The sequence below is a fragment of the Lampetra fluviatilis genome, unplaced genomic scaffold (genome assembly GCF_964198595.1).
Source record: "Lampetra fluviatilis unplaced genomic scaffold, kcLamFluv1.1 SCAFFOLD_767, whole genome shotgun sequence".
Classification (NCBI taxonomy): Eukaryota; Metazoa; Chordata; class Hyperoartia; order Petromyzontiformes; family Petromyzontidae; genus Lampetra; species Lampetra fluviatilis.
This window is the reverse complement of record NW_027620956.1, coordinates 12,806-36,367: the sequence shown is the minus strand read 5'-3', so window position 1 is coordinate 36,367 and position 23,562 is coordinate 12,806. Positions and strand designations below refer to the sequence as shown.

Sequence of the window (23,562 nt, the reverse complement as noted above, 5' to 3'; positions counted from 1 at the left end):
CCTACTCCTTCCACTCCGTCTTCAATCTTCAACTGGTTAAAACAACCACGAGTGCTCTCGCGCGTCACCCTTTATACCCCTCCTGCGGACGTCGCTGAGAGCACCTATCCCATTCGACCAATCACCGGGCGCTAAAAACGATCCTCTTTTCCCCACCTCGTGTCAGCGCGCCTCAACACCCACGCCGCGCCGCCCGTCATCCCTCACTCCCGGCGCGCGCGTCCACACCACGCCTACATCGCGTGCCCAACCCCGCACCCCGTGCCGCCCCGTGATCCATCACTGTCGGCGCACGTCAACACCACCACTACACAAGCAAGCAAGCAAGCACGCAAGCAAGCAAGCGAACTTAATATAAAGGATTTAAAAAGAAGCAAATCGGCATACTAACTTATGCCGTTTTTGGCCAATATTGGCCGAATTTTTACAGCTTTCTTTTTCAACAAAAGTTAATTCCTCCCTTTTGATTAGCATTAGTATGCTATATATTGCATTAAAAGTAGGATATTTAACCATGAACATTTCATGTAAAAAAAAAATTAACCCGTAAAAACAAAGTTTTTCCCTATAAATTCTTTATATGCGTGGCTGCTAGAGTCCTCTCGTCCTCTGGCTTGAGATGGCTGCCACCTATGGGTCAGATGATTGCCTGCCACCATTAAGCAATTGGTAATTAAATATATATATTTTTCCTAAAAAGTGTAAAATTTTGGAAAATTAATTTCACGAAAATTAATTGTCACGCACAACGAGTCTGTGTGCAAAATGTCAGCTCGATTGGATCACGGGAAGTGGGTTAAAAAACGACCTAAAGATTTGCACGGTCGTAAGCGGGCAAGCAAGCGAACTTAATATAAAGGATTTAATTAAGGATTTAAAATATATTCGACTGTGGAGGACGCGGGGATCGATCCCGCAACCTTTGGCATGGGAAGCGAGGGCGCTACCAACTGCGCTACTCCGCCAGGGCCTGTAGATGTGTCACGCTCTGGGCTCCTAAACTGTGACGTTCAGCCAAAGCCATGAATGAGTTGTATTTGAATAAATGTAAAATATTTTTTTTTGCCTAAAAAGTGTAAAATTTTGGAAAAAAAATTTCACGAACATTAATTGTCACGCACAACGAGTCTGTGTGGAAAATGTCAGCTCGATTTGATCACGGGAAATGGGTTAAAAAACGACCGCAAGATTTACACGGTCCAAAGCAAGCAAGCAAGTGAACTTAATATAAAGGATTTAACAAGTAAACCCGTAAAAACAAAGTTTTTCACTCTAAATCCTTTATATGCGTGGCGGCTAGAGTCCTCTCGTCCTCTGGCTTGAGATGGCTGCCACCTATGGGTCAGATGATTGTCTGCCAGTATTAAGCAATTGGGAATTAAATATTTAATTTGTTTACCCTAAACAGTGTAACATTTTGGAAATTATTTTTCACGAAAATTAATTGTCACACACAACGAGTCTGTGTGGAAAATGTCAGCTCGATTGGATCACGGGAAGTGGATTAAAAAACGAGCGAAAGATTTGCACGGTCCAAAGCAAGCAAGCGAACTTAATATAAAGGATTTAAAAAGAAGCAAATCGGCATACTAACCTATGCCGTTTTTGGCCAATATTGGCCAAATTTTTACAGCTTTCTTTTTCAACAAAAGTTAATTCCTCCCTTTTGTTTAGCATTAGTATGCTATATATTGCATTAAAAGTAGGATATTTCACCATGAACATTTCATGTAAAAATAAAATTAACCCGTAAAAACAAAGTTTTTCCCTATAAATTCTTTATATGCGTGGCTGCTAGAGTCCTCTCGTCCTCTGGCTTGAGATGGCTGCCACATATGGGTCAGATGATTGCCTGCCACCATTAAGCAATTGGTAATTAAATATTTTAAAAAAATTCCTAAAAAGTGTAAAATTTGGAAACAAATTTTCACGAAAATTAATTGTCACGCACAACGAGCTCGATTGGATCACGGGAAGTGGGTTAAAAAACGACCTAAAGATTTGCACGGTCGTAAGCGCACAAGCAAGCAAGGAAGTGAACTTAATATAAAGGATTTAAGAAGCAAATCGGCATACTAACCTATGCCGTTTTTGGCCAAGTGTGAGTCTATGTGTAGAGGAGTAATATGGGGATGTGACGTCATGCTCGCTGTCCAGTGCAATGACGTCATGGGATGTGACGTTATGCTTGCTGGGCGAGGCGATGACGTCATGTCTCCTCTAGGTACTTAAGGGGGACCCCGTGACGAAAGTAGGGTCACTTTGGGAGCCCGGGATAGAGAGCGGTTGAAGAGCCAGCCAGGGGTAGAGCTCAGCGAGTCTGGAGACAAGCCGGCCGTAGTGATAGAAGAAGGTGCTGCTCTCCCTGGTCGGTGTTGGCTGAACCCCCGATCCGACTCGAGGGAGAGAGCCCTGGAGCTAGCCGAGCCAGGAACAGAGTGAAGGTTCGTGTGAAGGACCCCTACCCCTGGGGAAATTACCCGAAACGCTTAATACATAACTGGCGCAAGCCCTTAACTGAAGACCTGCCTCCGCGTCGTCATTTGCACCTCAACATTTGTATGCGAGTCCATGTGTGTGTGTAAGTCGATGTGTGTGTGTTAGAGTCGCTGTAGGTGTGTACGTCAATTTGTGTGTAACTACATGTGTGTATCTAAAGCGAATGTCTGTGTGTGTCGATGTGTTTGTGTGTGTGGGTCGATGTTTGTGGGTCTAAGTACATGTGTCTTTTTCGCCCGGGCAACGCCGGGTACTTCCCGCGAGTACTCTTATATAAGCGCACTTCATCTCTCTGTGATGAACGCTGCACTTTCCGTAGTTTTCATGCAGGGGGCGCTATAACCCTACGCGCCCCCTGCATGAACGACGGAGGCACAGGGACAGACGTTCGATCGCGTTGGAATCGAACTGTAGACGGCGGTCTTCTCGCACGGCCAGCTCTGTGTCGCCTCATCTCCACCCCGCGATCCCAACCAGGTGAAAGTCCGCATCGAACCGAACCCCGGTAAGACCATCTAGTAAACTGGAGAAAATTCAAATGAAATGTCGTTTTCAACGAAGTCTTCCAGATGTAAAATGATATAAGCTTTTATTGAAGAAACACAATTCAAAACAATACAATTCAAAGTTGTTTCATTTTAAAACTTCAAAACGGAGCATCGGGTGCTTGCGTGGATGGATCGTTCGTATGCAATTTTTTCGTGACTTTCCTGGCCCAAGGCCGTAAATCGTTGCGAGGGGCATCGCAGGCAGTCAGGCTTGCTTCACCCCATGGTTGTGAACATCCAGACGTTAATCGGCAAGGACCATTTCTTGTCCAAGTTCGCCAACATATAAGACGTCAAGCAAAATTATGAGTGTCGTGGAGAATGTATCTACTAGATGTGCTCTGCCTTGTAACCGAATACAAATCTGTACCAAAAATGCATTTCAAATGTGCTCTTAGAATTACCTCCTTGCTATGAAGCAGATCAGCAGACACGACATCTTTCATTTATCGATCTCTCCACGAAACAAATGAATGTTTTACACAAACTATAACTAGCACAGCCGTCTGGGAGTGCGTCAATGATTCAGTGCAAGCCACCTGTGGACCCTTATTGGTGCACAGCGTCTCAACAGCAGCCAGGCTTGTTTCAACCGATAGTTACGGACATCCAGACGTTAATCAGCAAGGAGCATTTCTAGTCCGAGTTAGACAAAATCTACGTCAACACGTAATGCAAAATTATAATTCGTGTTGTAGAGAATGTACCTCCTCTACGTGTAACTTTTAAGTGGTTTGCCTTGTAACTGATGAATGATCCGAGTGTGCTCCCTATTTTAAAGACAATGAGTTGTTCCAGAGGGAGATGCTTCCTGAAAACACAAAAATACCCTTTGACCTATATCACAAGAACAATGAGTCTCACCTGAGTGATCTGTACAGGTTACTCCAAAAACACACACTTTGTCCTAACATCACTTAATCAATGTTTGACCCTTGTAGACAAAATGTTACACGTACGCACACCATCAGACAAGTATTCATTCTAAATTATTGACAATCATTTTTACGAAGTTAAATTACTGCACTGAAACATGCTGCATCAGGTTACATCGTATTAACAAGATAAACAAAAAACACTGTCTGCTTAATAGTGTATGTACAACATACTATTGTGTCATTCAAAACGAGTAGGCCATTGCATGCTGGCGTCTGGGTCAACATTTATAAATTCTAAACATTACCTACAAACTCCACAACTGAGATGCCACATCAACCATCGCCCCCTACTGACAGGCTCTTGTCCACATGCAGGCCGGTGCAGGGCCACCACCTTGTGCCACACAGGGGCAGCTGCTACTTGGGATGCTCTTCGAGTGTTTGAGACGAGATACGATACAAAACTCCGAGTTGCTGAGGTGATTAAGCAAGCACAATATAAATGCAATTGATAACATAGTGAATGCTTGGGAGCTTATTGGCTCCCGCTCCTGGTTAGAGATCTACCCAACACACAGGTCCACAAAGACTGGCCGCTCTTACCCTGCAGGTTGAACCTAGCAATTGAGTGTTCAACTTCAAATTCTTGTCATTAAAGGCCTGTGATAAAAGGTGCGTCTATTGGAGCGACATCGTCTCAAGCTTACGCATCTACCGGGTCTCCATTTGACTTTGTATTGTCTCGGAGGAAGTCCACCCACACCTCCACTTCCACAAACTGCTGGGAGTCGCCTCGCTCTGCCTCACAGTCAGAATTCTCCTCCTGCTTCAAGTTGCCTCCATCGATGTGAAGGTCCGATTTTGGAGTTGAATCTTCATCTTCACATTTAACCGTAACTTCTTCACTCTTCACCATCACTTCTTCACATTTCACCTTCACCTCTTCATATTTCACCTCGTTACCGTTAAAAGTGTCCAAGCTGGGATTTTCATCCAGTTCTTGTTTCATGAGGGATGGGCTCATTGCAACACTTTGACTTTCACAAGCTGATTTCAGACTCCACTCCTTGTGGATCTTCTGATGCATGTGTGTTCTCTGGTGTTCTACACGAGTAGATGAATGTGCAAACGCCTTCCCACACACACTGCACTTGAAGGGTTTCTCTCCCGTGTGTATTCTCTGGTGTACTACAAGAGCAGATGAATGTGCAAACGCCTTCCCACACACACTGCACTTGAAGGGTTTCTCTCCCGTGTGTGTTTTCTGGTGTGTTATAAGAGCAGATGAATGTGCAAACGCCTTCCCACACACAGTGCACTTGAAGGGTTTCTCTCCCGTGTGTATTCTCTGGTGTGCTACAAGAGTAGATGAATCTGAAAACGCCTTCCCACACACACTGCACTTGAAGGGTTTCTCTCCCGTGTGTGTTCTCTGGTGTTTTACAAGAGTAGATGAATCTGAAAACGCCTTCCCACACACACTGCACTTGAAGGGTTTCTCTCCCGTGTGTGTTCTCTGGTGTACATGAAGAGTAGATGACCCTGCAAATGCCTTCCCACACACACTGCACCTGAAGGGTTTCTCTCCCGTGTGTGTTCTCTGGTGTTTTTTAAGAGCAGATGAACGTGCAAACGCCTTCCCACACACACTGCACTTGAAGGGTTTCTCTCCCGTGTGTGTTTGCTGGTGTTTTTTAAGAGTAGATGAACGTGCAAACGCCTTCCCACACACACTGCACTTGAAGGGTTTCTCTCCCGTGTGTGTTCTCTGGTGTGCTACAAGAGTAGATGACTGTGCAAACGTTTTCCCACACACACTGCACTTGAAGGGTTTCTCTCCCGTGTGTGTTCTCTGGTGTATATGAAGAGTAGATGACCCTGCAAACGCCTTCCCACACACACTGCACTTGACGGGTTTCTCTGCTGTGTGAGTTCTCTGGTGCTGTGTCAAATGTTCAATATGATCCGTGCTGTATGCACACCAGTCGCATTGTTGCCTTGTCGTACCGAGCTGCGCCGACTGCCTTTGCTCCATCAGACAAATTCTGCAGAGGAAGCGACAGCTGCAGACAGAAAAATATAATATCCACACCATCTACACTTCAGTATCAATGCACAGAGGAATGCCTATATATAAAGTCACACGTGACTTACACGTCTATACTTATTCATATATTCATGATATAGTGAAAAAGTGTCCCAAATTCATCACAAGGGCTGTTATGGCACACAATGAGAGGGCGAATGGTCATAAAATGCCTGGAAGCCCTTGTATCTTCAAAATTAACGTTAACCCAAAACTCTGAGCACACAATTTCGGCTGTCTGGCTTCAAAATAAATGTTTATGAAAGCTAAATTTAGCTGACAAAGCAAAGGGTGTTGAAAATAATACTATTTGTATTATGCACAAATGCATAAATGAATGTTCGATCACAACTTAGAGGTGTGAAGCCAGGCTCAGATGTCCTTGATTGCTGGGATGAACAGTTCCGACTTCAGCTGCTGCACATGTGCTGTGATCACTTCCTGACTCCATTCTTACAAAGAGTTCCAGAGGAAAACAAAAATAAACTACTGCTTTGATATAACCTCCGTGCTCAATAGAGTTAATAGACTTTACTGCAAATACAAACTTCATACTGTCGCACAGAGGCGGAGTCAGGATTTTCAGGTGGGGAGGGGGGGTAACATCTCCAGAAATGAAAAATGATAGTTGTTAGAAAGTAAGGAGTTGTTAGTCAGTAAGGAGTTGTTAGTAAGTAAGAACCTCGGCATCGCGCTCGCTGAAGGTGTTGATGCCTTCAGGGAAGTCGTGTACACTGTAGACGCAACTGCGCACAATTCTGCGAGTCGCTTGCAACTGCTTTGCCGTTACTTATTGCCAATTATGGACACGGACTGTTGTCCTCTCAGAGAGTCCCTGGCACGTAATACTATGCCACACGGTGGTGGTGGGGGTCGCAAAATGCCGATTTATCTACGTATAATAAAGGGAAATTTGTGAATATGTCTGTTCGAAATGTTTAACATACTTCCCGACATGCAACAAACTTGAAATTTGGCATGTGGGTAACTTCTACACTGTACACAATGGGAAAAGTATAAAAATTAGACTTTTGTATTTTGGGAAGGGGGCGGGGCGCAATAATGCATTCATTTTGCACGCAAGTGAGCAGTGACATCACATCTGTGATCACATCTGTGATGTCACACCCGCATGCGGCAGCGTTACGCAGTGTGCTTGCTGACGTCACCCCCCCCCCCAAACACTCCGCGTAGGCCGTGTTTAATCCAAGACAAGTATCCAAGTCCCGGGCGAAGCCGGCTAGTAAAACTAGTCTATATATAAAAGTAAAATGTGTGGATATGTGTGTCTGATCGAAATGTTTAGCATACTTCCCAACATGCAACACGCTTGAAATTTAGCATGTGGGTAGGTTCCATACTGTACACAAAGTCATAACTATAAAAATAGACTTTTGTGTTTTGCGAGGGGGGGGGAGAAATGATCATGGAGTATGTGGCGTCAACCCGCATCACACCTGAGTTAAGTGCTCTGCAATGCTTACCCCTACCATATGGCTCTTCGGGCGCCGTACTTCTACAGCTGTTAACAGTGTGCAGGTTGGTGCTTCCCTCTAGGCCGATGAAGTCGATGGCTTCTCGGAGTTTCAATACATATCCGTGTGAAGAACGGGTACAACTGCCATCTTAAATATAAAGCAGAACTTACACCTGCTTGTTTGTGTGAAGCAGCAAAAACTCTCCAACGCTGAGCTCTGGCGTCATGAAATTTTCACAGCTTATGCTGTCTGGAATATCGAAGTGAACACCAGTATTTTCAGGTTGCCACGTCATTCCCTTCCCGAGTTGCCGAAATCTACATTACGTAGAAGTGGGTTAAGGTTGAATTTCCTTCAGTGAAAAACATCCGATTTAGTTAAATGTATTTATTTCAGCTTTTTTCTTTCTTACAAGAATAAAATTCAGGGGTTTTCACTGGCATGGTTCACAGGTGGTGGTGTCCAGACCCATGCCTGGCCACCTTCACCTGCTCAGTATTAATGCTTCCTCACTTCACCAAGTAATTCATTGAGGATCAATCAACACAGCCGAGGCTGTGTGCCTGTCTCTCTAGTGAGTGAACACCGCCACGCGTCTAGAGTGAACACCGCCACACGTCCAGAGTGAACACCGCCACGCGTCCAGAGTAAACACCGCCACGCGTCTAGAGTGAACACCACCACGCGTCTAGAGTGAACACCGCCACGCGTCTAGAGTGAACACCGCCACGCGTCTAGAGTGAACACCACCACGCGTCTAGAGTGAACACCACCACGCGTCTAGAGTGAACACCGCCACGTGTCTAGAGTGAACACCGCCACGTGTCTAGAGTGAACACCGCCACGTGTCTAGAGTGAACACCACCACGCGTCCAGAGTGAACACCACCACGCGTCTAGAGTGAACACCACCACGTGTCTAGAGTGAACACCGCCATGTGTCTAGAGTGAACACCGCCACGTGTCTAGAGTGAACACCGCCACGTGTCTAGAGTGAACACCGCCACGCGTCCAGAGTGAACACCACCACACGTCTAGAGTGAACACCGCCACGCGTCCAGAGTGAACACCGCCACGCGTCCAGAGTGAACACCACCACGCGTCTAGAGTGAACACCACCACGCGTCTAGAGTGAACACCGCCACGTGTCTAGAGTGAACACCGCCACGTGTCTAGAGTGAACACCGCCACGTGTCTAGAGTGAACACCGCCACGCGTCCAGAGTGAACACCACCACGCGTCTAGAGTGAACACCGCCACGCGTCCAGAGTGAACACCGCCACGCGTCCAGAGTGAACACCACCACGCGTCCAGAGTGAACACCACCACGCGTCTAGAGTGAACACCGCCACGCGTCCAGAGTGAACACCACCACACGTCTAGAGTGAACACCGCCACGCGTCCAGAGTGAACACCACCACACGTCTAGAGTGAACACCGCCACGCGTCCAGAGTGAACACCGCCACGCGTCTAGAGTGAACACCGCCACGCGTCTAGAGTGAACACCGCCACGCGTCCAGAGTGAACACCACCACACGTCTAGAGTGAACACCGCCACGCGTCCAGAGTGAACACCGCCACGCGTCTAGAGTGAACACCGCCACGCGTCTAGAGTGAACACCGCCACGCGTCTAGAGTGAACACCGCCACGCGTCCAGAGTGAACACCACCACACGTCTAGAGTGAACACCGCCACGCGTCCAGAGTGAACACCACCACGCGTCCAGAGTGAACACCGCCACGCGTCTAGAGTGAACACAGCCACGCGTCTAGAGTGAACACCGCCACGTGTCTAGAGTGAACACCGCCACGTGTCTAGAGTGAACACCGCCACGTGTCCAGAGTGAACACCGCCACGCGTCCAGAGTGAACACCGCCACGCGTCCAGAGTGAACACCGCCACGCGTCCAGAGTGAACACCGCCACGCGTCCAGAGTGAACACCACCACGCGTCTAGAGTGAACACCGCCACGTGTCTAGAGTGAACACCGCCACGCGTCCAGAGTGAACACCGCCACGCGTCTAGAGTGAACACCGCCACGTGTCTAGAGTGAACACCACCACGCGTCCAGAGTGAACACCGCCACGTGTCTAGAGTGAACACCGCCACGCGTCCAGAGTGAACACCACCACGCGTCTAGAGTGAACACCGCCACGTGTCTAGAGTGAACACCACCACGCGTCCAGAGTGAACACCACCACGCGTCTAGAGTGAACACCGCCACGTGTCCAGAGTGAACACCACCACGCGTCCAGAGTGAACACCACCACGCGTCCAGAGTGAACACCACCACGCGTCCAGAGTGAACACCACCACGCGTCCAGAGTGAACACCACCACGCGTCCAGAGTGAACACCACCACGCGTCCAGAGTGAACACCACCACGCTGTTGACGAGCCTCACCTTGTTGTTGTTGTTGTGGGCAGGTCGCTTGTGAAAACAAGAGCGGTACAGCAGCTCAAGCGGGCGTGGCCTGGTAAAAATAAAAACTGTGTTAATGTTTAAAGTAAAACAAAGTTACAAAGTGGCGAGCCGGGTGAAGACAAATTCAACTTAAGCGAGAGAATTGAAGCGAACGCGACCAGGCGAGGGCAGGAGGCAAGGCCCCGCGTTGTAAGTTCCAACGTGAACATCGCTTCCATGCTCGCTGCTACTCAAATGACATCCCTACGAGAGAGAGAGCGCGAGGCTCTACCTCGGTAAACAACAACCACCACAACCACAACAACAACCACCACAACCACCACAACAACAACCACCACAACCGCGATGAGAATTTCTCACCTCGGATTTCAGTGCACGGGCCGAGCGGCAACTTCCTGGTCCCTCGTGACGTCACGCGGCAGCAGGTGACATGACGTCACTTGCGGGGTACGATGACACTCCCCTCCCACAATGAGCGGCCATCAACTCGCTACGGCTTTCACGAATAAATTATGTTAATGAGCCGCCAGTCACCGGGCGTGGCTTTGCCCAAATAAAGATTGGCACTGGGACAGGTATTGGCAGCGGCCGAGTGGATGTGACGTCACGCTCAACAGCACGGTGGTCGGGGGGTGAGTGACATGACGTCACTATCGAGGCACACCTCCCCTGGCGTTTGACGCCGGTGAGGTCACGCTGAGCGGTGACGTCAGAGAGCGGGGTCGGAGTTCAAGTTTGTTGACAGAAAGGGAGCGGCAGTGTCGACACGGCCTCAAACGAGTCCCCGGTGCGGTGTGTAGTCAACATCGCCAGCACTGGGGAGACAAAGGCGGCCGGGCGTGGTGCTGGCCACCCACCCCCCCCCTCGTGTGCCGTGACGTGGCTTGGCTCTCCAGCACACCGCTGGCGACATTTCACGATGACATTTTCACGTCCATGAAAAGAAAATCGCCATACGAACCTAGGCCGTTTTTTGGCAAAATTGACCCAATTTTCCGAGCTTTGTTTTTCTACTAAAAGGGCATTCCTTGGTTGTGTTTAGCCTGAGTAGCCTATATATTACGTTAAAAAGTGGGGAATTTCATGCATGAAATTTTCGAATATAAAAAGTTAATCGGCATACTGTGCCGATTTTAGGCTCAATAAGCTCAACTTTCACAGCTTTGTTTTTGGACGAAAGTTAATTCCTCTATTGTATTTACCCTTAGTATGCCATGCATTAGATTAAAAGTGGAACATTTTATGATGAAATGTTCACGTCCCAATATAGAAAATCGGCATACAAACCTAGGCCGTTTTTGGCCAATAATGGCCAAATTTTTACAGCTTTATTTTTCAACAAAAGTGCAATCTTCGGGTGCGCTTAGCCTTAGTATCCGATATATTACGTAAAAAAGTGGGAAATTTCACCATGAAATTTTTAAGTAAAAAAAAAGGAAATCACCCAAAATTGGTCAAACTTTCACAGCCTTATTTGTAGACAAAAGTTCATTGCTCCATTGTATTTAGACTTAGTATGCTACGTATTAGATCAAAAGTGGAAAATTTCACGATGAAATGTTCACGTCCCAAACAGGAAATCGGCATGCTAACCTCTGCCGTTTTTGGCTAAAATTGAACGAATTTTTACAGCTGTATTTTGAAACAAAAAGTGCATTCCTCGGTTGTGTTGAGCATGATTAGCCTATATATTACATTAAAAATGGAAAATTTGACCATGAAATTTTAAGTAAAAAGATCAAATTGGCATACTTTACCTATGCAGTTCTTGGCCAAAATTGGCTCAATTTTCATAGCTAGATTTTTCAAGAAAAAGTGAATTCTTCCATTTTGTTAAGCATTCGTATGCTCTATATTACTTTAAAAGTGGGAAATTTCACGATTAAATTTTCACGCCCCAAAAATAAAATCGGGGATACTTACTTATGCCGGTTTTAACCAAAATAAGCCAAATTTTCATAGCTTTCTTTTTCAACAAAAAGTTAATTCATCAATTGTATTTACCCTTAGTATGCTATGTATTATATTAAAAGTGGAACATTTTATGATGAAATGTGCACGTCCCAATATAGAAAATCGGCATACTAACCTATGCCGTTTTTGGCCAATAATGGACAAATATTTGCAACTTCATTTTTCAACAAAAGTGCAATCCTCGGGTGTGCTTAGCCTTAGTATCCTATATATGACGATAAAAGGTGGGAAATTTCACACCGGGTACTTCCCGCGAGTACTCTTATATAAGCACACAACTTCATCTGTGATGAACGCTGCACTTTACGTCGTTTTCATGCAGGGGGCGCTGCATACCTACGCGCCCCCTGCATGAACGACGGAGGAGCAGGGACAGACGCTCGATCGCGTTGGAATCAATCTGCAGACGGCGGTCTTCTGGCACGGCCAGCTCAGCTGTGTCGCCTCATCTCCACCCCGCGATCCCAACCAGGTGAAAGTCCGCATCGAACCGAACCCCGGCAAGGCCATCTACTTAACGACTAGAGAAAATTCACACGAAATGTCGTTTTCAATTAAGTCTTCCAGATGGAAAATGATATCAGCTTTCAATGAAGAAATACAATTATCAAATGCAAAACAATATACAATTCAAAGTTGTTTCATTTTCAAACTTCAAAACGGAGCATCGGGAGTTTGCGTGGATGCGTCGTAAATGTGAATTTTTTTCGTGACTTTCCTGGCCCAAGGCCGTAAATGGTTGTGAGGGGCACGGCAGGCGGTCAGGCTTGCTTCACCCCCATGGTTGTGAACATCCAGACGTTAATCGGCAAGGACCATTTCTTGTCCTAGTTCGCCAACATATAAGACGTCATGCAAAATTCTAATGAGTGTTGTTGTGCAGAATGTATCTACTAGATGTGCTCTGCCTTGCAACCAAATATAAATCTGTACCAAAAATGCATTCCAAATGTGCTCTTAAAATTACCTCCTTGCTATGAAGCAGATCAGCAGACACGACATCTTTCATTTATCGATCTCTCCACGAAACAAAGGAATGTTTTACACAAACTATAACTTAGCACAGCCTGCTGGGAGTGCGTCATTGATTCAGTGCAAGCCACCTGTGGACCCTTATTGGTGCACAGAGTCTCAACAACAGCCGGGCGTGTTTCAACTGATAGTTACGGACATCCAGACGTTAATCAGTAAGGAGCATTTCTCGTCCTAATTCGACAAAATCTACGTCAACACGTAATACAAAATTATAATTCGTGTTGTTGAGAATGTATCTCCTCTACGTGTAACTTTTGAGTGGTATGCCTTGTAACAGATGAATGATCCGAGTGTGCTCCCTATTTTAAAGACAATGAGTTGCTCCAGAGGGAGATGCTTCCTGAAAACACAAAAATACCCTTTGACCTGTACCACAAGAACAATGAGTCTCACCTGAGTGATCTGTACAGGTTACTTGCAAAACACACACTGTCCTAACATGACTCATTCAATGTTTGACCCTTGTAGACAAAAGGTTACATGTACGCACACCATCAGACACGTATTCATTCTAAATTAGTGACAGGCATATTAACAAAATTGAATTACTGCACTGAAATATACTGCATTAGGTTACATCCTATTAACAAGAAGCTAATGAAAAAAAATACGCACCGTCTGCTTAACAGTGTATGTACAACATACTAATGCACCATTCAAAACGAGTCGGCCATTGCATGCTGGCATCTGGGTAAAAATTGAGCAAATTCTAAACATTACCTACAAACTCCACAACTGAGATGCCACATCAACCATCGCCCGCTACTGACAGGCTCTTGTCCACACGCAGGCCGGTGCAGGGCCACCACCTTGTGCCACACAGGGGCAGCTGCTACTTGGGATGCTCTTCGAGTGTTTGAGACGAGAAAAGATACAAAACTCCGAATTGCCGAGGCAATTAAGCAAGCACAATATAAATGCAATTATGATAACATAGTGAATGCTTGGGAGCTTATTGGCTCCCGCTCCTGGTTAGAGGTCTACCCAACACACAGGTGCACAAAGACTGGCCGCTCTTACCCTGCAGGTTGAACCTAGGAACTGAGTGTTCAACTTCACATTCTTGTCATTAAAGGCCTGTGACAAGGGTGCATCTATTGGAGCGACATCGTCTAAGGCAGTGGTTCTTAACCTTGTTGGAGGTACTGAACCCCAACAGTTTCATATGCGCATTCACGGACCCCTGCTTAATTGGAAAAATAAAATATTTTTTCAAATTCAAAACATAGGTACATGTTTTACTGGTGCACAATCATAAGTGAGGTGTGTCTTAACCTCCGCCGAACCCCTGAGACTGACTCACCGAACCCCTGGGGTTCGATCGAACCCAGGTTAAGAACCACTGGTCTAAGGCTTACGCATCTACCGGGTCTCCATTTGACTTTGTATTGTCTCGGAGGAAGTCCACCCACACCTCCACTTCCACAAACTGCTGGGAGTTGCCTCGCTCTGCCTCACAGTCAGAATTCTCCTCCTGCTTCACGTTGCCTCCATCGATGTGAAGGTCCGATTTGGGAGTTGAATCTTCATCTTCACATTTTACCTTCACTTCTTCGCTCTTCACCATCACGTCTTCACATTTCACCTTCACCTCTTCATATTTCACCTTGATTTCTTTGAAAGTGTCCAAGCTGGGATTTTCTTCCAGTTCTTGTTTGATGAGGGATGGGCTCATTGAGGCACTTTGACTTTCACAAGCTGATTTCAGACTCCACTCCTTGTGGATCTTCTGATGCTTGCGTGATCTCTGGTGTCTTTGAAGATTTGATGAAAGTGTAAACGCCTTCTCACACACACTGCGCTTGAAGGGTTTCTCTCCCGTGTGTGTTCTCTGGTGTTTTACAAGAGTAGATGACTGTGCAAACGCCTTCCCACACACACTGCACTTGAAGGGTTTATCTCCCGTGTGTGTTCTCTGGTGTGCTACAAGATGAGCTGAACATGCAAACGCCCTCCCACACACACTGCACTTGAAGGGTTTCTCTCCCGTGTGTGCTCTCTCGTGTGCTACAAGAGCAGATGACTGTGCAAACGCCTTCCCACACACACTGCACTTGAAGGGTTTCTCTCCCGTGTGTGTTCTCTGGTGTGCTACAAGATGAGCTGAACATGCAAACGCCCTCCCACACACACTGCACTTGAAGGGTTTCTCTCCCGTGTGTGTTCTCTGGTGTGTTACAAGAGCAGATGAATGTGCAAACGCCTTCCCACACACACTGCACTTGAAGGGTTTCTCTCCCATGTGTGTTCTCTGGTGTGTTACAAGAGTAGCTGAACATGCAAACGCCCTACCACACACACTGCACTTGAAGGGTTTCTCTCCCGTGTGTGTTCTCTGGTGTGTTACAAGAGCAGATGAATGTGCAAACGCCTTCCCACACACACTGCACTTGAAGGGTTTCTCTCCCGTGTGTGTTCTCTGGTGTGCTACAAGAGCAGATGACTGTGCAAACGCCTTCCCACACACACTGCACTTGAAGGGTTTCTCTCCCGTGTGTGTTCTCTGGTGTGCTACAAGATGAGCTGAACATGCAAACGCCCTCCCACACACACTGCACTTGAAGGGTTTCTCTCCCGTGTGTGTTCTCTGGTGTGTTGCAAGAGCAGATGACTGTGCAAACGCCTTCCCACACACACTGCACTTGAAGGGTTTCTCTCCCGTGTGTGCTCTCTGGTGTGCTACAAGAGTAGATGAACGTGCAAACGCCTTCCCACACACACTGCACTTGAAGGGTTTCTCTCCCGTGTGTGTTCTCTGGTGTGTTACAAGAGCAGATGAATGTGCAAACGCCTTCCCACACACACTGCACTTGAAGGGTTTCTCTCCCGTGTGTGTTCTATGGTGTGTTACAAGAGTAGCTGAACATGCAAACGCCCTCCCACACACACTGCACTTGAAGGGTTTCTCTCCTGTGTGAGTTCTCTGGTGCTGTGTAAAATATTTAGGACGATCCGTGCTGTATGCACACCGGTCGCATTGATGCCTTTTTGCACCGAGCTGCGCCGACTGCCTTTGCTCCATGAGACCACTTCTGCAGAGGCAGCGACAGCTGCAGACAGAAAAAGAAGAATATCCACACATCTACACGTCAGTATCGAGGCACAGAGGAATGCATATACACAGTCACACGTCACTTACACGTCTATAGTTATTCATATATTTATGATATAGTAAAAAAAAAGTGTCCCAAATTCATCACACGGGCTGTTATGGCACACAATGAGAGGGTACATGGTCATAAACATGCCTGGAAGCCCTCGTATCTTCAAAATGAACGTTAACCCAAAACTCAGAGCACACAATTTCAGCTGTTTGGCTTCAAAATGAATGTTTATGAAAGCTAAATTCAGCTGACATAGCAAAGGGTGTTGAAAATAATACTATTTGTGTCATGCACAAATGCATAAATTAATGTTCAATCGCAACTTAGAGGTGTGAAGCCAGGCACAGATGTCCTTGATTGCTGGGATGAGCAGTTCTGACTTCAGCTGCTGCACGTGTGTGCTGTGATCACTTCCTGACTCCATTCTTGCAAAGAGTTCCAGAGGAAAACTAAAATAAACTACTGTTTTGATATAACCTCTGTGCTCACTAGAGTTAATAGACTTTACTGCAAATACAAACTTTACACTGTCACACACTCAGAGGTGGAGCCAGGATTTTCAGGTAGGGGGAGGAAACCCCTCCAGCAATGAAAATTTACAGGAGTTGTTATTAAGTAAAGAGTTGTTAGTGAGAAAGGAGTTGTTAGTAAGAAAGGACTTGTCCCTTGCTTTTCATTCGACGCGTGTGATTGTCATCGCGCTCGCTGAACGTGTTGATGCCTTCAGGAAAGAAAAATAGACTTTTGTATTTGGGGGGGGGGGGGGGGGGAAATGACCATGACGTATGTGGCATCAACCCGCATCACACCTGAGCTAAGCGCTCTGCAATGCTTACCCCCCTACCACATGGCTCTTCGCGCGCGCCGTACTTCTACAGCTGTTCACAGCGTGCCGGGAGATTTTAGGTGGCGCTTCGCTCCTGGCCGATAAAGTCAATGGCTTCTCGGAGTTTCAATACAAATCCGTGTGAAGAACGGGTACAACTGCCATCTTAAATATAAAGCAGAACTTACACCTGTTTGTTTGTGTGCAGCAGCAAAAACTCTCCAACGCTGAGCTCTGGCGTCATGAAATTTTCACAGCTTATGCTGTCTGAAATGTCTAAGCGAACGCCACGTCATTCCCTTCCCGAGTGGCAAAAATCGACCTGACGTAGCAGTGGGTTCAGGTTGAATTTCCTTGAGTGAAAACATCCGATTTAGGTAAATTGAAGTGTTTCGGCTTCTTTCTTGCAAGCATCAATTTTTTCAGGGTTTTTCATTGAATTATGAGGGAATATTAAATTAATCCAAGACAAGAATCCAAGTCCCGGGCAAAGCCGGGTAGTGAAGCTAGTTACTAATAAACCCCAATGATCCTATCGAAATTACGGATTTCTATCGGATCGTTGGGGGGGCACGTGCCACCCCACCCCCACTGGCTCCACCACTGTCACGGTTCACAGGTGGTGGTGTGTCCAGACCCACGCCTGGCCACCTTCACCTGCTCAGTATTAATGCTTCCTCACTCCACCAAGTAGTTCATTGAGGATCAACCAACACAGCCGAGGCTGCGTGTCTCTCTGTGGTGAGATGGTAACTACCTGTCCTGGCATACAGGAAGTCGTGGGTTCGATCCCAACCCTGACGCCTGCTGTATATTTGTAGTTTACGTGTCTCTCTCTCTCTCTCCCCGTGGTCGCGTGGATTTCCTTCCCGATCCTCGGATTACCCCTCCACATGTAGAGAGTGAACACCGCCACACGTCTAGAGTGAACACCGCCACGCGTCTAGAGCGAACATCGCCACACGTCTAGAGTGAACACCGCCACGTGTCTAGAGTGAACACCGCCACGCGTCTAGAGTGAACACCACCACGCGTCCAGATTGAACACCGCCACGCGTCCAGAGTGAACACCGCCACACGTCCAGATTGAACACCGCCACGCGTCTAGAGTGAACACCGCCACGCGTCTAGAGTGAACACCGCCACGCGTCCAGAGTGAACACCGCCACGCGTCCAGAGTGAACACCGCCACGCGTCTAGAGTGAACACCACCACGCGTCTAGAGTGAACACCGCCACGCGTCTAGAGTGAACACCGCCACGCGTCTAGAGTGAACACCGCCACGCGTCTAGAGTGAACACCGCCACGCGTCCAGAGTGAACACCACCACGCGTCTAGAGTGAACACCGCCACGCGTCTAGAGTGAACACCGCCACACGTCTAGAGTGAACACCGCCACGCGTCTAGAGTGAACACCGCCACACGTCTAGAGTGAACACCGCCACGCGTCTAGAGTGAACACCGCCACGCGTCCAGAGTGAACACCGCCACGCGTCTAGAGTGAACACCGCCACGCGTCTAGAGTGAACACCGCCACGCGTCTAGAGTGAACACCACCACGCGTCCAGAGTGAACACCGCCACGTGTCCAGAGTGAACACCGCCACGCGTCTAGAGTGAACACCGCCACGCGTCTAGAGTGAACACCGCCACGCGTCTAGAGTGAACACCGCCACGTGTCTAGAGTGAACACCGCCACGTGTCTAGAGTGAATACCGCCACGCGTCAAGAGTGAACACCGCCACGCGTCTAGAGTGAACACCGCCACACGTCTAGAGTGAACACCGCCACGTGTCTAGAGTGAACACCACCACGCGTCTAGAGTGAACACCGCCACGTGTCTAGAGTGAACACCGCCACGCGTCTAGAGTGAACACCACCACGTGTCTAGATTGAACACCGCCACGCGTCTAGAGTGAACACCGCCACGCGTCTAGAGTGAACACCGCCACGCGTCCAGAGTGAACACCGCCACGCGTCCAGAGTGAACACCACCACGCGTCTAGAGTGAACACCACCACGCGTCTAGAGTGAACACCGCCACGCGTCTAGAGTGAACACCGCCACGCGTCTAGAGTGAACACCGCCACGCGTCTAGAGTGAACACCGCCACGCGTCCAGAGTGAACACCGCCACGCGTCTAGAGTGAACACCGCCACGCGTCTAGAGTGAACACCGCCACACGTCTAGAGTGAACACCGCCACGCGTCTAGAGTGAACACCGCCACACGTCTAGAGTGAACACCGCCACGCGTCTAGAGTGAACACCGCCACGCGTCCAGAGTGAACACCACCACGCGTCTAGAGTGAACACCGCCACGCGTCTAGAGTGAACACCGCCACGCGTCTAGAGTGAACACCACCACGCGTCCAGAGTGAACACCGCCACGTGTCCAGAGTGAACACCGCCACGCGTCTAGAGTGAACACCGCCACGCGTCTAGAGTGAACACCACCACACGTCTAGAGTGAACACCGCCACGTGTCTAGAGTGAACACCGCCACGTGTCTAGAGTGAATACCGCCACGCGTCAAGAGTGAACACCGCCACGCGTCTAGAGTGAACACCGCCACGCGTCTAGAGTGAACACCGCCACGTGTCTAGAGTGAACACCACCACGCGTCTAGAGTGAACACCGCCACGTGTCTAGAGTGAACACCGCCACGCGTCCAGAGTGAACACCACCACGCGTCTAGAGTGAACACCGCCACGCGTCTAGAGTGAACACCGCCACACGTCTAGAGTGAACACCGCCACGCGTCTAGAGTGAACACCGCCACACGTCTAGAGTGAACACCGCCACGCGTCTAGAGTGAACACCGCCACGCGTCCAGAGTGAACACCGCCACGCGTCTAGAGTGAACACCGCCACGCGTCTAGAGTGAACACCGCCACGCGTCTAGAGTGAACACCACCACGCGTCCAGAGTGAACACCGCCACGTGTCCAGAGTGAACACCGCCACGCGTCTAGAGTGAACACCGCCACGCGTCTAGAGTGAACACCACCACGCGTCTAGAGTGAACACCGCCACGTGTCTAGAGTGAACACCGCCACGTGTCTAGAGTGAATACCGCCACGCGTCAAGAGTGAACACCGCCACGCGTCTAGAGTGAACACCGCCACACGTCTAGAGTGAACACCGCCACGTGTCTAGAGTGAACACCGCCACGCGTCTAGAGTGAACACCGCCACGTGTCTAGAGTGAACACCGCCACGCGTCTAGAGTGAACACCACCACGTGTCTAGATTGAACACCGCCACGCGTCTAGAGTGAACACCGCCACGCGTCTAGAGTGAACACCGCCACGCGTCCAGAGTGAACACCGCCACGCGTCCAGAGTGAACACCGCCACGCGTCTAGAGTGAACACCACCACGCGTCTAGAGTGAACACCGCCACGCGTCTAGAGTGAACACCGCCACGCGTCTAGAGTGAACACCGCCACGCGTCTAGAGTGAACACCGCCACGCGTCCAGAGTGAACACCACCACGCGTCTAGAGTGAACACCGCCACGCGTCTAGAGTGAACACCGCCACACGTCTAGAGTGAACACCGCCACGCGTCTAGAGTGAACACCGCCACACGTCTAGAGTGAACACCGCCACGCGTCTAGAGTGAACACCGCCACGCGTCCAGAGTGAACACCGCCACGCGTCTAGAGTGAACACCGCCACGCGTCTAGAGTGAACACCGCCACGCGTCTAGAGTGAACACCACCACGCGTCCAGAGTGAACACCGCCACGTGTCCAGAGTGAACACCGCCACGCGTCTAGAGTGAACACCGCCACGCGTCTAGAGTGAACACCACCACGCGTCTAGAGTGAACACCGCCACGTGTCTAGAGTGAACACCGCCACGTGTCTAGAGTGAATACCGCCACGCGTCAAGAGTGAACACCGCCACGCGTCTAGAGTGAACACCGCCACGCGTCTAGAGTGAACACCGCCACGTGTCTAGAGTGAACACCACCACGCGTCTAGAGTGAACACCGCCACGTGTCTAGAGTGAACACCGCCACGCGTCTAGAGTGAACACCACCACGTGTCTAGATTGAACACCGCCACGCGTCCAGAGTGAACACCGCCACGCGTCTAGAGTGAACACCACCACGCGTCCAGAGTGAACACCACCACGCGTCCAGAGTGAACACCGCCACGCGTCCAGAGTGAACACCACCACGCGTCTAGAGTGAACACCGCCACGTGTCCAGAGTGAACACCACCACGCGTCCAGAGTGAACACCACCACGCGTCCAGAGTGAACACCACCACGCGTCCAGAGTGAACACCGCCACGCGTCCAGAGTGAACACCGCCACGTGTCTAGAGTGAACACCACCACGCGTCCAGAGTGAACACCGCCACGCGTCTAGAGTGAACACCACCACGCGTCCAGAGTGAACACCGCCACGCGTCCAGAGTGAACACCACCACGCGTCTAGAGTGAACACCGCCACGCGTCCAGAGTGAACACCACCACGCGTCCAGAGTGAACACCGCCACGCGTCCAGAGTGAACACCGCCACGCGTCCAGAGTGAACACCGCCACGCGTCCAGAGTGAACACCGCCACGCGTCCAGAGTGAACACCGCCACGCGTCCAGAGTGAACACCGCCACGCGTCCAGAGTGAACACCGCCACGCGTCTAGAGTGAACACCGCCACGCGTCCAGAGTGAACACCGCCACGTGTCTAGAGTGAACACCGCCACGTGTCCAGAGTGAACACCACCACGCGTCTAGAGTGAACACCGCCACGCGTCTAGAGTGAACACCACCACGCGTCTAGAGTGAACACCACCACGCGTCTAGAGTGAACACCGCCACGTGTCCAGAGTGAACACCACCACGCGTCTAGAGTGAACACCGCCACGCGTCCAGAGTGAACACCGCCACGCGTCTAGAGTGAACACCGCCACGCGTCTAGAGTGAACACCGCCACGCGTCCAGAGTGAACACCGCCACGCGTCCAGAGTGAACACCGCCACGCGTCCAGAGTGAACACCACCACGCTGTTGACGAGCCTCACCTTGTTGTTGTTGTGGGCAGGTCGCTTGTGAAAACAAGAGCGGTACAGCAGCTCAAGCGGGCGTGGCCTGGTAAAAATAAAAACTGTGTTAATGTTTAAAGTAAAACAAAGTTACAAAGTGGCGAGCCGGGTGAAGACAAATTCAACTTAAGCGAGAGAATTGAAGCGAACGCGACCAGGCGAGGGCAGGAGGCAAGGCCCCGCGTTGTAAGTTCCAACGTGAACATCGCTTCCATGCTCGCTGCTACTCAAATGACATCCCTACGAGAGAGAGAGCGCGAGGCTCTACCTCGGTAAACAACAACCACCACAACCACAACCACCACAACCACAACCACCACAACCGCGATGAGAATTTCTCACCTCGGATTTCAGTGCACGGGCCGAGCGGCAACTTCCTGGTCCCTCGTGACGTCACGCGGCAGCAGGTGACATGACGTCACTTGCGGGGTACGATGACACTCCCCTCCCACAATGAGCGGCCATCAACTCGCTACGGCTTTCACGAATAAATTATGTTAATGAGCCGCCAGTCACCGGGCGTGGCTTTGCCCAAATAAAGATTGGCACTGGGACAGGTATTGGCAGCGGCCGAGTGGATGTGACGTCACGCTCAACAGCACGGTGGTCGGGGGTGAGTGACATGACGTCACTATCGAGGCACACCTCCCCTGGCGTTTGACGCCGGTGAGGTCACGCTGAGCGGTGACGTCAGAGAGCGGGGTCGGAGTTCAAGTTTGTTGACAGAAAGGGAGCGGCAGTGTCGACACGGCCTCAAACGAGTCCCCGGTGCGGTGTGTAGTCAACATCGCCAGCACTGGGGAGACAAAGGCGGCCGGGCGTGGTGCTGGCCACCCACCCCCCCCTCGTGTGCCGTGACGTGGCTTGGCTCTCCAGCACACCGCTGGCGACATTTCACGATGACATTTTCACGTCCATGAAAAGAAAATCGCCATACGAACCTAGGCCGTTTTTTGGCAAAATTGACCCAATTTTCCGAGCTTTGTTTTTCTACTAAAAGGGCATTCCTTGGTTGTGTTTAGCCTGAGTAGCCTATATATTACGTTAAAAAGTGGGGAATTTCATGCATGAAATTTTCGAATATAAAAAGTTAATCGGCATACTGTGCCGATTTTAGGCTCAATAAGCTCAACTTTCACAGCTTTGTTTTTGGACGAAAGTTAATTCCTCTATTGTATTTACCCTTAGTATGCCATGCATTAGATTAAAAGTGGAACATTTTATGATGAAATGTTCAAACTTTCACAGCCTTATTTGTAGACAAAAGTTCATTGCTCCATTGTATTTAGACTTAGTATGCTACGTATCAGATTAAAAGTGGAAAATTTCACGATGAAATGTTCACGTCCCATACAGAAAATCGACATACTATAAACCTCTGCCGTTTTTGGCTAAAATTGAACGAATTTTTACAGCTGTATTTTTAAATAAAAAGTGCATTCCTCGGTTGTGTTGAGCATGATTAGCCTATATATTACATTAAAAGTGGGAAATTTGACCATGAAATTTGAAGTAAAAAGATCAAATCGGCATACTTTACCAATGCCGTTCTTGGCCAAAATTTGCTACATTTTCATAGCTAGATTTTCCAAGAAAAAGTGAATTCTTCCATTTTGTTAAGCATTAGTTTGCTCTATATTACTTTAAAAGTGGGACATTT

The 23,562-nt window shown here is 48.9% G+C and overlaps 1 protein-coding gene across 2 annotated transcripts; it reads right to left on the bottom strand.

Annotated features, from left to right (window-relative positions):
* Positions 1-3,091: 3,091 nt before the first annotated feature.
* LOC144954586 (uncharacterized) lies at positions 3,092-22,453 on the bottom strand. Of its 2 annotated transcripts, XM_078885042.1 has the most exons (4): positions 22,245-22,453; positions 21,882-21,948; positions 14,705-15,973; positions 3,092-5,895 (listed from the first exon to the last, which is right to left on the bottom strand). In XM_078885042.1, the coding sequence occupies exons 3-4, from the start codon at positions 15,943-15,945 to the stop codon at positions 4,629-4,631; spliced, it is 2,508 nt and encodes an 835-aa protein (XP_078741168.1). In that variant the 5' UTR covers positions 15,946-15,973; positions 21,882-21,948; positions 22,245-22,453; the 3' UTR covers positions 3,092-4,628. The 2 variants fall into 2 exon arrangements, with proteins under 2 accessions (XP_078741168.1, XP_078741167.1); XM_078885041.1 differs by lacking the exon at positions 3,092-5,895 and having other exon boundaries at positions 11,243-15,975; positions 21,887-21,948.
* Positions 22,454-23,562: the final 1,109 nt, after the last annotated feature.

Excerpts from the sequence above, each read along its gene's own strand:
- LOC144954586 (XM_078885042.1), bottom strand. The coding sequence starts at position 15,945 with ATGGAGCAAAGGCAGTCGGCGCAGCTCGGTGCAAAAAGGCATCAATGC. Across the intron at positions 5,896-14,704 it reads CGCAGTGTGTGTGAGAAGGC|CACGGATCATATTGAACATT; the intron begins GTTTACACTTTC and ends GTGTGCATACAG.